The sequence below is a fragment of the Phalacrocorax carbo genome, assembly GCF_963921805.1.
Source record: "Phalacrocorax carbo chromosome W unlocalized genomic scaffold, bPhaCar2.1 SUPER_W_unloc_3, whole genome shotgun sequence".
Lineage (NCBI taxonomy): Eukaryota > Metazoa > Chordata > Aves > Suliformes > Phalacrocoracidae > Phalacrocorax > Phalacrocorax carbo.
Window position 1 is genome coordinate 1,370,921 of NW_026990254.1, and position 13,921 is coordinate 1,384,841.

General features: G+C 44.2%; 1 protein-coding gene across 1 annotated transcript in view; it reads right to left on the minus strand.

Moving 5' to 3' along the window:
- Positions 1 to 13,921, minus strand: part of LOC135310869 (junction-mediating and -regulatory protein-like) — a 132,395-nt gene that overhangs the window by 63,974 nt on the left and 54,500 nt on the right. The window contains exons 3-4 of the mRNA XM_064439940.1: positions 13,208 to 13,358; positions 10,822 to 10,991 (exon numbers count right to left, since the gene is read on the minus strand). Coding sequence (XP_064296010.1) covers positions 10,822 to 10,991; positions 13,208 to 13,358 — 321 coding nt within the window. The remainder of the gene's footprint in view (positions 1 to 10,821; positions 10,992 to 13,207; positions 13,359 to 13,921) is intronic.

Below are 13,921 nucleotides of genomic sequence, written 5' to 3' on the forward strand. Positions count from 1 at the left end.
GTTAAGGCCAGTGTTTTAATAACAAATCTCCTAGGCAAAACATCTATAATCACTGCAGAGCACAGCAAAGTACAAAAACCAACAGCAATTTTTAACACGTACTTTACAATCAGCATGGTATAGACTGGACAAACTACTATTGAGAGCAGATGAATCAATGCTGTGTCCAGCAACTGTTATTATGTCAAACCCTTCATGCCCCACGTTGGGTGCCAAAATGGACTGTCGTGGTTCAGCCTCAGCTGGCAACTAAACACCACGCAGCCGCTCACTCACTTCCCCCCACCCGTGTGGGACGGGGGAGAGAATTGGAAGAGCAAAATAACATGTGGGTTGAGATAAGCACAGTTTAATAATTACAATAAAAGAATTATAATAATCATTATGATAATAACGATAATAATGTTAACATAATAAAATGGAAAAGGAAGGAAAAAAAAAGAATAAAACCCCACAGAAACACAAATGATACAGCCGCTCACCACCCACCGACTGATGCTGCCTGTCCCCAAGCCACGATTGCTGCCTCCCTCCCCCGGCCAGCTCCTCCCAGTTACCATACTGGGCATGACGTTACATGATATGGAATATCCCTTTGGTCAGTTTGAATCTGCTCTCTTAGCTGTGCCCCCTCCCCTCCTGGCTTCTTGTGCATCCGGCAGAGCATGGGAAGCTAGAAGAGTCCTTGACTAGTACAAGTGCTACCCAGCAACAGCCCAAAACATCTGTGTGTTATCTCAACATTTTCTTTTTTATACTAAGTTCAAAGCACAGCACTATGCCAGCTAGAGTGAAGAAAATTAACTCTGTCCCAGCTAAAACCATGACACATTTATTTGGTTTTCTTTTTATAAGAGCTTGTCACAATGACAAATAAATTAAGTGAACTATTAAAAAGAGACTCTTCTTTAAGTTCAGCTGCCAACTTCAGCAGTTTTATATTATCTTATCCACTTAATAACATCCATGAAGATTCAAAAGAATCAAATAGCAGCAGACCAGCTGTTCTTCCCTAAAAACTACAGGTAATTCCAAGCAAATAACTTTATAATCAATATAACCCTCTAATGAGACTTTGCACATTACTTTCTAGCAGGGTTTCTTTTACATCACAGGTATCTATTCCCTCCAAACAGAAGGACTGAGTCTCCCTGAAGAGTACACACCCAGTACAGCTAGTTGGCAGACCAAATATTTTCTGTACTGAACAGGCGCACAGAGCAGAAGAGATGTTGTAGCATGTCCAGCAGAGGTACAGCTTTAATGGCTTTAGGAAATTTTGGTCCCAGATCATCATAGTGATACAGATACTTGCTGATATAAGTGGAAGGTAGAAGAACAGGTGGTACTAGGTCTCTGTAGGCCTGTCAAGAGTCAGGGGTGACACGATATCCAATACGGCTCCTTAAGTTTTAATCCAAAAGATACATTCACACCAACACAGAGATAATCACTAATAAACACAAAGAACAATTCTGAGATTGATCCTTGCTGTGCTACACTAACAAATGGCCTGCATTCTGATCCAACAGTGCTCCTTTCAACACAGCCTCCCCTTAACTCCAGCTTACATAGGCTTTATCAAAGTTGCAAATTTTTGTGCTTATCTCCATCTTCTCCAACTAAACTAACACAGCATTTGGAAAACTCTGTATTGAAATAAAAAAACAGAAGATGCTGTTCCTGCACAGGCAATTATTCATAGAAGTTTTTTTTTCAATATTACACAGAGAAATCCATTTTATTACTGCTCAGGTGAGAGAGAGGTGATTTGCATATCATAACTTGGAAAATGTAGTAGCTTTCTAGATATTTGCAGTGTGAACACATTTTAGGAAACAAAAAAAGTGCCCAATTAACATACTGATTAAAAACTACAGAAACAAGGACATTTTTATTGTCCATCTTGAAAAAAATAAAAATAATTTTAAAAAAATCAATCAGCAAGGTGGCTTTAGGTTTGGAAAAGAGGGAATTATTAAGTGCAAGAGAAACAAGTATATTATTTCCCATGTGTCTCCCTTTCCTACTCAGTGGAGGCAAATTTATATGAACAAGCACAGCAGGAAGGTCTTCAATTCTTAAGCTTAAAAGGAGAAACTGTATCACTTTTTTTTTTTACTGTCATCTCTTCCAAATATATCAGCTAATGTAATCACCAAATATTTTCTTTATGATAAGACTGCAACCCTTCTTCTCCAATATGGGATTCTGAGTCACTTTTGTCACATCCAACTCTGCATCCAGAGCCCTCCATACTCACTATACTGCAACAAATCTCTCCCTTTTTCTGTCCAACCCCTAATGCTTTTGCACATCAAAATAAACAATCATTCATTTACCAGACTGAGATTTCATTCAACAAAAATTCACAGAAGGACTCCACTGGGAGAAAAATAAGATGTGCTAGGGAAAAGACAATGCATGGCTGCCCTAAACATCTGAACATCAATATAATATTTACAATTGATACTGCTGGATTGTCTCATCAACTCTTAGCCAAGGATGGCAGCATCCTGATAAACTCAGGTTTCCAGACAACTGTTGGCTTTCTAAATATAAAGAGCACTGAAATGAAGCAAACTACTTATTTTTGTGCTCTCGGTCTTGCATGTACTCTCTCTTCCTTGCAGATCAAGCTGTCTGTCATGGTTTCAGCTGGGATAGAGTTAATTTTCTTCACTCTAGCTGGTATAGTGCTGTGCTTTGAAATTAGCATGGAAAAAAACCTGTTGAGATAACACACAGATGTTTAGGCTGTTGCTGGGTAGCGCTGATACTAGTCAAGGACATGTCTAGCCTCCCATGCTCTGCTGGGTGCACAAGAAGCCGGGAGGGGAGGGGGCACAGCTAAGAGAGTGGATTCAAACTGACCAAAGGGATATTCCATATCATGCAACGTCATGCCCAGTATGCTACCTGGGAGGGGCTGACCGGGAGAGGGAGGGAGCAATCGCGGCTCGGGGACGGGCAGCGTCGGTCGGCGGGTGGTGAGCGGCTGTATCGTTCGTGTTTCTGCGTTTTTGTTCCCTGTTTTCCCTTTCCTTCCTTTTCCCTTTTATTATATTAACATTACTGTCATTATTATCATAATCATTTATCATCATCATTCTATTGGAGTTATTAAACTGTGCTTATCTCAACCCACAAGTTCTTTTGCTCGTCCGATTCTCTTCCCCATCCCACAGGGGTGGGGGGGGGGTGAGCGAGCGGCTGCGTGGTGTTCAGTTGCCAGCTGAGGCTGAACCACGACAGTCTATTTTTGGCGCCCAACGTGGGGCGAGAAGGGTTTGAGATAATAACAGTTGCTGGTCACAGCATTGATTAATCTGCTCGCAGTATTAGCTTGTCCAGTCTTTACCATGCTGATTGTAAAGTACATGTTAAAACTTGCTGTTGGTTCTGTCAGCTGGCTGTGCTCTGCGGTGATTAGAGATATTTTGCCTAGGAGACTTGTTATTAAAACACTGGCCTTGACTGTTATCAGTTATTTAGGTTTTGCATGGAAGCCGTTACTGTACTACAGCTACCACCTCATGGAGGCAATTAGCAATTATACCTCCTCCTCTGAGGAGTTTTTTATGGAGGAAATACAGAATGGCACCGTAGCTAATATCTTATGTAATGTCTCCTCCCTCCTTACAACAACTTTTCAGTATCTTGAACATCCTTGTGTAGTTAAGATACATCTGTTGATATTGCTTTGGCAAGTGGTATCAGATCTGTCTAAGGTTAGTAAGCAAGTTAAGAATATAATCCAGAGATCTGTCCCAAGGCTTGATAGCTATGCGTGGCAGGGTATGTGGGAGAGTATGGGCAAATGCCTAAGACGGTGGGCACCCCCTGTGGCGTGGGACTCCACCCCTGAACAAGTGCAGAATCCTGAAAAATTAGTAGAACATTTGGAGGAAATATGTTGTCACCCTGGCAATTCCAGAGACATACAGATCACTGCCATGTGCTGGGGTCTGGCTTATGCCTATCGAGCCCTATTTAACACTATTCAGTACCCCCAAGGGAAAGAGAAGGGAACTACTCCGACCCCCGTGACAAGTACTGCGGCCACCCAAACCCTCACGACAGACACTGCAGCTACTCCAACCCCAGCGACAAGCACTGCGGCCACCCAAACCGCTGTGACAGAGACTGCAGCTACTCCAACCCCGGTGATGAGCACTGCGGCCACCCAACCCGCCGCGACAGAGACTGCAGTTACTCCAACCCCGGTGACAAACACTGCGGCCACCCAACCCGCCGCGACAGAGACTGCAGCTACTCCAACCCCGGTGACAAGCACTGCGGCCACCCAACCCGTTGCGACAGAGAATGCAGCTACTCCAACCCCGGTGATGAGCACGGCGGCCACTCAAACCCCCACGACAGGCACTGCAGCTACTCAAACCCCGGTGATGAGCACGGCGGCCACCCAACCCGCCGCGACAGAGAATGCAGCTACTCCAACCCCGGTGATGAGCACGGCGGCCACTCAAACCCCCACGACAGGCACTGCAGCTACTCAAACCCCAGTGCCAAGCGTTGCAGCTGAACCAGAGGACCAACCTGTGCCAGTATCAGTCGCCCCTATACGCAAGAAGAAATCATCGAAGAGAAAGTCAACTCGTTTAGAAAGAGATTACGATGAACCAGGGCCATCACGAGAAGAGGAGGAGGAGGAGGAACCATGTGTACAAGAAACGGAAACTACCCGATCTCTATCCTTGAGTGAGTTGCGGGATATACGGAAAGATTTCGGGCGTCATTCAGGTGAGCACGTTATCACCTGGCTGCTCCGATGCTGGGATAATGGGGCCAGTAGTTTGGAATTAGAGGGGAAGGAAGCCAAACAACTGGGATCCCTCTCTAGGGAAGGGGGCACTGATAAAGCAATTGGAAAAGGAACACAAGCCCTCAGCCTCTGGAGGCGGCTCCTGGCCGCAGTGAGAGAGAGGTATCCCTTCAAAGAAGATATTGTATTTCGCCTAGGAAAATGGACGACCATGGAGAAAGGCGTTCAGCATCTAAGGGAATTAGCCGTGCTTGAGGTGGTTTATGGTGACCTGGACGATCAACGGTCCTCCAAAGATCCAGATGAAGCCGAGTGCACACGACCCATGTGGCGGAAGTTTGTACGGAGCGCACCATCCTCATATGCAAACTCATTGGCAGTGATGTCCTGGAAAGATGACGAGACACCAACAGTGGCTGAGTTGATTGATAGACTCCGGGAATATGAAGCGAATCTCTCTTCCTCGCTCGTCTCTGCTATTGAGAAACTGTCCCGAGAGTTCCAGCAACTCAAAGAAGATATGTCCTACTCCCCACCAGTACGGACCAGTATCTCAGCCATTAGGAGTAATCGTCCCTTGGCTCAAGAGAAGGGATACACACGACGGGGCACCCTATGGTTTTACCTGCGTGATCACGGAGAGGACATGAAGAAGTGGGATGGAAAACCTACCTCAGCCTTAGAGGCGCGGGTACGTGAGCTGCAAGGGAGAACAATTACTCAGGGAAGTTTCTCCAGGAGAGCTGCTGCCCCAGTTTCCCGTAAGCAATTCTCTAGACAGAGGAGCAGAAGTGCTGATGGCCTGACTGATCTTAACAGAGACACCCGTGATTCATATCTACCGGAAGTGAGTGATGAATACTATGATCAGGACTAGGGGGGCCCTGCCTCCAGCCAGGTGGAGGAAAGGGATAACCGGGTTTACTGGACTGTGTGGATCCAATGGCCTGGCACATCTGACCCACAGGAATATAGAGCTTTAGTGGACACCGGTGCACAGTGTACCTTAATGCCATCAAACTATATAGGGGCAGAACCCATCAGCATTGCTGGAGTGACAGGGGGATCCCAAGAGCTAACTGTATTGGAGGCCGAAGTGAGCCTCACTGGCAATGAGTGGCAGAAGCACCCCATTGTGACTGGCCCCGAGGCTCCGTGCATCCTTGGCATAGACTATCTCAGGAGAGGGTATTTCAAGGACCCAAAAGGTTACAAGTGGGCTTTTGGTGTAGCCGCCTTGGAGACGGCGGAAATTAAACAGCTGTCTACTTTGCCTGGCCTCTCGAAGGACCCTTCTGTTGTGGGGTTGCTGAAGGTCAAAGAACAACAGGTGCCGATCGCCACCACAACAGTGCACCGACGGCAATATCGCACCAACAGAGACTCTCTGATCCCTATCCACGGGCTCATTCGTCGACTGGAGAGCCAAGGAGTCATCAGTAAAACCCACTCACCCTTTAACAGTCCCATATGGCCAGTCCGGAAGTCTAATGGAGAGTGGAGGCTAACGGTAGACTATCGTGGCCTGAATGAAGTCACTCCACCGTTGAGTGCTGCTGTGCCAGACATGCTAGAACTTCAATATGAACTGGAGTCCAAGGCAGCCAAGTGGTATGCCACAATCGATATCGCTAATGCATTCTTCTCAATCCCTCTGGCAGCAGAGTGCAGGCCACAGTTTGCTTTTACTTGGAGGGGGGTCCAGTACACCTGGAATCGACTGCCCCAGGGGTGGAAACACAGCCCTACCATTTGCCATGGACTGATCCATAATGCTTTGGAACAAGGTGGAGCTCCTGAACACCTACAATACATTGATGACATCATTGTGTGGGGCAATACAGCAGAAGAAGTTTTTGAGAAAGGGAAGAAAATAGTTCAAATCCTCCTGAAAGCTGGTTTCGCCATAAAACAAAGTAAAGTTAAGGGACCTGCACGAGAAATCCAGTTCTTGGGAATCAAATGGCAAGATGGTCGTCGTCAGATCCCCATGGATGTGATCAACAAAATAACAGCCATGTCTCCACCAACCAGCAAAAAGGAAACACAAGCTTTCTTGGGCGTTGTGGGTTTTTGGAGAATGCATATTCCACACTACAGCCTGATCGTAAGCCCCCTCCATCAAGTGACCCGGAAAAAGAATGATTTCAAATGGGGCCCTGAACAACAACAAGCCTTTGAACAGATTAAACGGGAAATAGTTCATGCAGTAGCTCTTGGGCCAGTCCGGGCAGGACAAGATATTAAAAATGTGCTCTACACCGCAGCTGGGGAGAATGGCCCTACCTGGAGCCTCTGGCAGAAAGCACCAGGGGAGACCCGAGGTCGACCCCTAGGGTTTTGGAGTCGGGGATACAGAGGGTCCGAAGCCCGCTATACTCCAACTGAAAAAGAGATATTGGCAGCATATGAAGGGGTCCGAGCTGCTTCAGAAGTGGTTGGTACTGAAGCACAGTTGCTCCTGGCACCCCAACTGCCAGTGCTGGGCTGGATGTTCAAAGGAAATGTTCCCTCTACACACCATGCAACTGATGCTACGTGGAGTAAATGGGTTGCACTGATCACCCAGCGGGCTCGAGTAGGAAACCCCAGTCGCCCAGGAATCTTGGAAGTGATTATGGACTGGCCAGAAGGCAAAGACTTTGGAATATCACCAGAGGAGGAGGTGACACGTGCTGAAGAAGCCCCACTGTATAACACACTGCCAGAAGATGAGAAGCAATATGCCCTGTTTACTGATGGGTCCTGTCGCCTTGTGGGAAAGCACCGGAGATGGAAGGCTGCTGTATGGAGTCCTACACGACAAGTAGCAGAAACTGCTGAAGGAGAAGGTGAATCGAGCCAGTTTGCAGAAGTAAAGGCCATCCAGCTGGCCTTAGACATCGCTGAACGGGAAAAGTGGCCAGTGCTCTATCTCTATACTGATTCCTGGATGGTGGCAAATGCCCTGTGGGGCTGGCTACAGCAGTGGAAGCAAAGCAACTGGCAGCGCAGAGGCAAACCCATCTGGGCTGCCACATTGTGGCAAGATATTGCTGCCCGGGTAGAGAACCTGGTTGTAAAGGTACGGCATGTGGATGCTCATGTCCCCAAGAGTCGGGCCACTGAAGAACATCGAAACAACCAGCAGGTAGATCAGGCTGCCAAGATTGAAGTGGCTGAGGTGGATCTGGACTGGCAACATAAGGGTGAACTATTTCTAGCTCGGTGGGCCCATGACACCTCAGGCCATCAAGGGAGAGATGCAACATACAGGTGGGCTCGTGATCGAGGGGTGGACTTGACCATGGACGTTATTGCGCAGGTTATCCACGAATGTGAAACATGTGCTGCAATCAAGCAAGCGAAGCGGGTAAAGCCTCTGTGGTATGGGGGACGATGGCTGAAATATAAATATGGGGAGGCCTGGCAAATTGACTATATCACACTCCCACAGACCCGCCAAGGCAAGCGCCATGTTCTCACCATGGTAGAAGCAACCACCGGCTGGCTGGAAACATATCCTGTCCCCCACGCCACTGCCCGGAACACTATCCTGGGTCTGGAAAAACAAGTCCTGTGGCGACATGGCACCCCAGAGAGAATTGAGTCAGATAATGGGACTCATTTCCGAAATAACCTTATAGACACCTGGGCCAAAGAGCATGGCATTGAGTGGGTGTATCACATCCCCTATCACGCACCAGCCTCTGGGAAAATCGAAAGATACAATGGACTATTAAAGATGACACTGAGAGCAATGGGGGGTGGAACATTTAAACACTGGGATACACATTTAGCAAAAGCCACCTGGTTAGTCAACACAAGGGGATCTGCCAGGCGAGCTGGCCCGGCCCAATCAGAATCCTTACGTACTGTGGAAGGGGATAGAGTACCTGTAGTGCACATAAAAAATATGCTGGGCAAGACAGTCTGGGTTATTCCTGCTTCCAGCAGAGGCAAACCCATTCGTGGGATTGCGTTTGCTCGAGGACCTGGGTGCACTTGGTGGGTGATGCGGGAGGATGGAGGAGTTCGGTGTGTACCCCAGGGGGATTTAATTTTGGGTGAAAACAGCCAATGAACTGAATAATATGCTGTTAATTGTAATATGATGTTGTATGTCATCACTACTATGGTTGCATCAATGGAATGTTATCATGGTGGGAATCTCCCAATTAATGATAATAGCAAATGAACCTTCAATGGAACCGAGCAAAGTGCAGCAGTGAGAGAACACGAACTACCAGTGCAGCGGTGATGGAACAAGGACTGACATGCAACAATCTGACCCCACGCACACCGCCGCACCGAAGGACCCTTACAAGAGATGAAATCCAAAGTCATGGACTAAATGAACTCAATGGACATTTCACAGGCATTCTACAGGGGTGTTCCATAAACTAGTGGAATGATAAATGAAAATCTGTATATATATATATATATATTGTTAAAGGATAAGAAGATGGATAAGGATTATTGAAGTTGTACTGAATAGTATGAGACCTGAGCATGATGTCAATGATATGGAATAAGGGGTGGATACTGTCATGGTTTCAGCTGGGATAGAGTTAATTTTCTTCACTCTAGCTGGTATAGTGCTGTGCTTTGAAATTAGCATGGAAAAAAACCTGTTGAGATAACACACAGATGTTTAGGCTGTTGCTGGGCAGCGCTGATACTAGTCAAGGACATGTCTAGCCTCCCATGCTCTGCTGGGTGCACAAGAAGCCGGGAGGGGAGGGGGCACAGCTAAGAGAGTGGATTCAAACTGACCAAAGGGATATTCCATATCATGTAACGTCATGCCCAGTATGCTACCTGGGAGGGGCTGACCGGGAGAGGGAGGGAGCAATCGCGGCTCGGGGACGGGCAGCGTCGGTCGGCGGGTGGTGAGCGGTTGTATCGTTCGTGTTTCTGCGTTTTTGTTCCCTGTTTTCCCTTTCCTTCCTTTTCCCTTTTATTATATTAACATTACTGTCATTATTATCATAATCATTTATCATCATCATTCTATTGTAGTTATTAAACTGTGCTTATCTCAACCCACAAGTTCTTTTGCTCGTCCGATTCTCTTCCCCATCCCACAGGGGTGGGGGGGGGTGAGCGAGCGGCTGCGTGGTGTTCAGTTGCCAGCTGAGGCTGAACCACGACACTGTCTTCTACAGAAGCTCCTAAAATAGGTACATAGTCTATCAGGCTTGGAAACCTACCAATCTATACAGTGCTAAAGTTGTGAGTTCTCTGGATAACCTTTTCATAACAGAGCCACCAGTTTAGTCAAATTTTGCTGAAAGATTTGAAAAGTGCCTTAAAAAAGTAACTGATTGGATAAAATGTAAATTAACATTAGTATGACAGAAAGCTGTTAGCACGGAATATCCATATGATAGCAAATTTTAAAAGAGGATTTGTAGCATTTTTTCTTTTGAGGAGGTGTCATAAAATCCATTAAGTGTGGGGGATTTTCTGCTAAGACATTTAAACACAGTTTAATATATGCACTCTTTCCTCAGGAAAACTGTAGCTAGCACAACCCCCTCTGGAAGACTGCCTTAATAATTAGGGTAAGCAGAGACAAAGAGAGTGCAGTACAACAGTCTAGTTATCTGTATATTTACTAATGTTCAGATACCTTCCATGTAGAATGTCAAAACTACTCTAAAAAGGTGATCATGCCTCCAAGAGCTGAAGTGTGGAGACTACATAACAGCAGATTTCTGTTCCTATCCCTTCTCTTCATTTTATTCATCTCAGTGGATAGCTGTAAACATTAACAGTAAAAACTGTCTTCCTGGTTGACTAACCAGGAAAAGGTGAACAGAAAATATAAGTGGCACAAAAACCACCACACCTACACTGCAACTCCATTTGCCTAGCATGGTAGAATATGCTAAAAGTTAAAATACAGACTTTTATTATTAAAAGCTGAAAAATAATGACTTTCAAATCTGTTGGGTTTTTTGGTTCCCCCCCACCCCAAGTAAATCAGCATTCTTCAAAGTTTGTTTCTTTCTGCATGTTTTACTTTTCTATTAATTGGTATGAAAAATTACCTCTTCCTTCAGTGCATGTTTCTTCTGTTCCAAACAGATTTCTTTAGCACGCATCAACTGCAAAGTCTCCTTAGAAACTGCATACTGAAGCTTTTCCATACGTTCCACTGCTGCTGCCCATGCTGCCTTACCAAATTTTTTCTGGTCTGCTCGCATTCGATCATACACAGCTAGAGAAGGGAAGAAAAAGCAGACAGCTTACCAGTCTACTCTTCAGATCACTAGTGATTCTACTGTAGAGCCTATGCACACATTTGTATCCAAAACCATAAAAAGTTCTCTTAGCAGAGAGTAGTCATTCTATAGAGTATTAACCTTCACATTCAAGATGTAAGTATCCTTAGGATTTGTGTAAATATGCAATTAGCTATTTGTTGATAATTTTATCATTATAATTCCAATTTTTGTTACCCGCAGAGGAACCATTCTGAATACACAGTACTTGAACGCTTGAACCACACATTCACAACTCTTGATTTAATAAAAATATCTGGTTAATTTTACCATGGGGCCTTAAACTACATCCCAAATTTTCCCTGCTTCTGAAAGCCCCAATCATCAGCTACTAAAGTCTCCCTTGATAACTTGTAAAATGCAGTCAGAAGTTTAACACAAATTTGCAGAGTGAAATAAGAATTACAATTTAAAACAAGAATTTCAGCTTGACCTCAAGTGCAATTCTGAAAGAATACTGAATTTAAATAATAACATCTATTTTATTCCTCAAAATGCAGGTTGCTTTACAAAATTAATTCAAATTAAATAAGCAAAGTACAATCTGCCCTTAATATGCAGAGGTGAATGAGAATCTTTTCAGTAAGAGTTCAGAGTAGCAGTAGTCCCTTGCTTGATTCAGACTTTCTCTTCTTGAGGCCCAGACATCATCGAGGCTGACACATGTAAGATTTTCACCATTTTTAATATACAGAACAATCACATGATACTGCACACTAAGCTTTACAAAGCAAAAGTCATGAGAGTCACAGAACCAAAGGGGTAGCATTCAGTCCCTAGGTGCTAGAAAATATTACATGCTGTTGTTAGGTAATAAAAAATACCTACCTTTTTGTTCTCATGTGTTTTTCCTCTGTCATCTGTTATTATTTTGGTATGTAAGACCACCCTGTGATCAGCAGGAGGCCAAAAAACCCCAAAACATAACAAAAAAGGCAAGCAATCTGTACACCAAAGGTCTACAGTTATCAACAGTCTCCAGGTGTTTCATTTCCCACTGTTTTTCCCCACAATCCTGACTGCTGTACATAAACAGAGCATGTAAACAAAATGAAAACTAAGTAACTGTAAATATACATTCTCTATCAACTAATGGGGTATTTTACTTGCCTTTGTCATACTAGTAAAGGCACTAAATTGATTAAAGACATTTAGAATTTGCTCTAATTAAATTCATTACAACATGCTTGAACTGGTTTAGTCACTTTTTCAAAATAAGGTAGAGTTTCATGTTATCCTTAACTTGGGTTGTCACTGAATCATTTTGCAGTGACTGCTTCTCTTGAGACAGATATAGCAGTCATGCAGGGAGAGGACAGGAAACCTACCCATCAAAAAATATTTTCTCCCAGGGGTACAGATCATTTATGTGGTTGCATAGTCACTATCACCAAGGCAATGAAATAAACAGGAACCCACACTCAGGCAGGGAAGAAAGTGGGACAAACTGTCAGTGGTAGCCCACAGTCAAATTAAGAGGTGACATGAAACCACATCCTCAGGTTTGTTTGCCTTAATAAACTGATTATTTAGGTTAAAATAGTACAAGGATGAGAGCACAGATGAATATGCAAGTCATATGATCTGGTTTAACTGCACCAACTCTTTAGTAAAAGTGCTGCATTCTTCAAGTATAGAAATGACATGGTTATATCCATGAAGATTTCTGAACAGAGCAGCTTTCACTGAGTAGTTAAAATTAGTTGTTGATTAATATTTAGAGCTATGAAAAAAAATTACTGAAAGGCAGGGGAGACAGGAAAAGGAAATTAATTGAAAGGTAATAAACACTTACTATGGTGGTCTGCCATATCCAGTATAGAAGACAGAATCCATCAGGGACTCTATGCTCCCTAAATCCTTTGCAAATGTACAGTGCAGCTAATATAGTCATGTGGAGAAGGTGGTTGTGAAACTATATTTAAAATTTTCTATTCTGCCTGCTTCTGATGATGATCAGAAAAGGCTTATTTGTGAAAAATTCAAATAGACACAGAAGAAAAAAACAAATGGGAATGATGACTCCATTTTCCTCACTGAGGACTGATGAAAATATAAATCAATCACACAGTACAATACAGAACATGGTAAACATTAAATACACTTTTAAAGATTTGTTATTTGAAGTATAGAATAGGTAGAAAATAGCTACCTTTCTGTGCTTTAGCTGTTATTTCAAAGTATTTAACTGTAAGATCTTGAATAGAAAGCACAGCCATGTGGGCTTTTCTCTGCCAATCAGCATCTTCTTTTTGCAGACTCTCAATTCTTCTGGGGCCTAGGTAGTCATTCTCTACAGAGATCTGAAAATAAATCAGACCATAATCAACAACACAATCATTGCTATTTTCCCAACAGCAACCAGTTTTAGGGTGGCTAAAAAAGAAAAACATAAAGGAGAAAAAACTACCAGCAAATCACCATGGCTTCCATTCAACAGAAAAACCTCTTTGAAGTGCTCCTTTCTGTTGAAAAAGTACATCCATGGTTTCATTACTATTCTTACTGGAAGCACAACAAACTAAAATGTAAATTTCATCTGCCAGTCTTTCTGTTAAACATCTTATTATTTCCAGATAACAAGTATGCTTCATCCAGGCTTTCTTCCAGCCTGAAATATTCACTTGGGAGGCAATTGTGCCCCTCTAAGCTGGACTAGTGGGGCTCCACCTCAAGTACTGTGTGCAGTTTTGGGTGCCTCAGTATAAGAAGGATATAAAACTATTAGAGTGTGTCCAGAGGGGGGTGACCAAGAGGGTGAAAGGTCTCAAGGGCAAGACTTATGAGGAGTGGCTGAGGTCACTTGGCTTGTTCAGCTTGGAGAAGGCTTAGGGGTGACTTCATCGCAGTCTACAGCTTCCTCAAG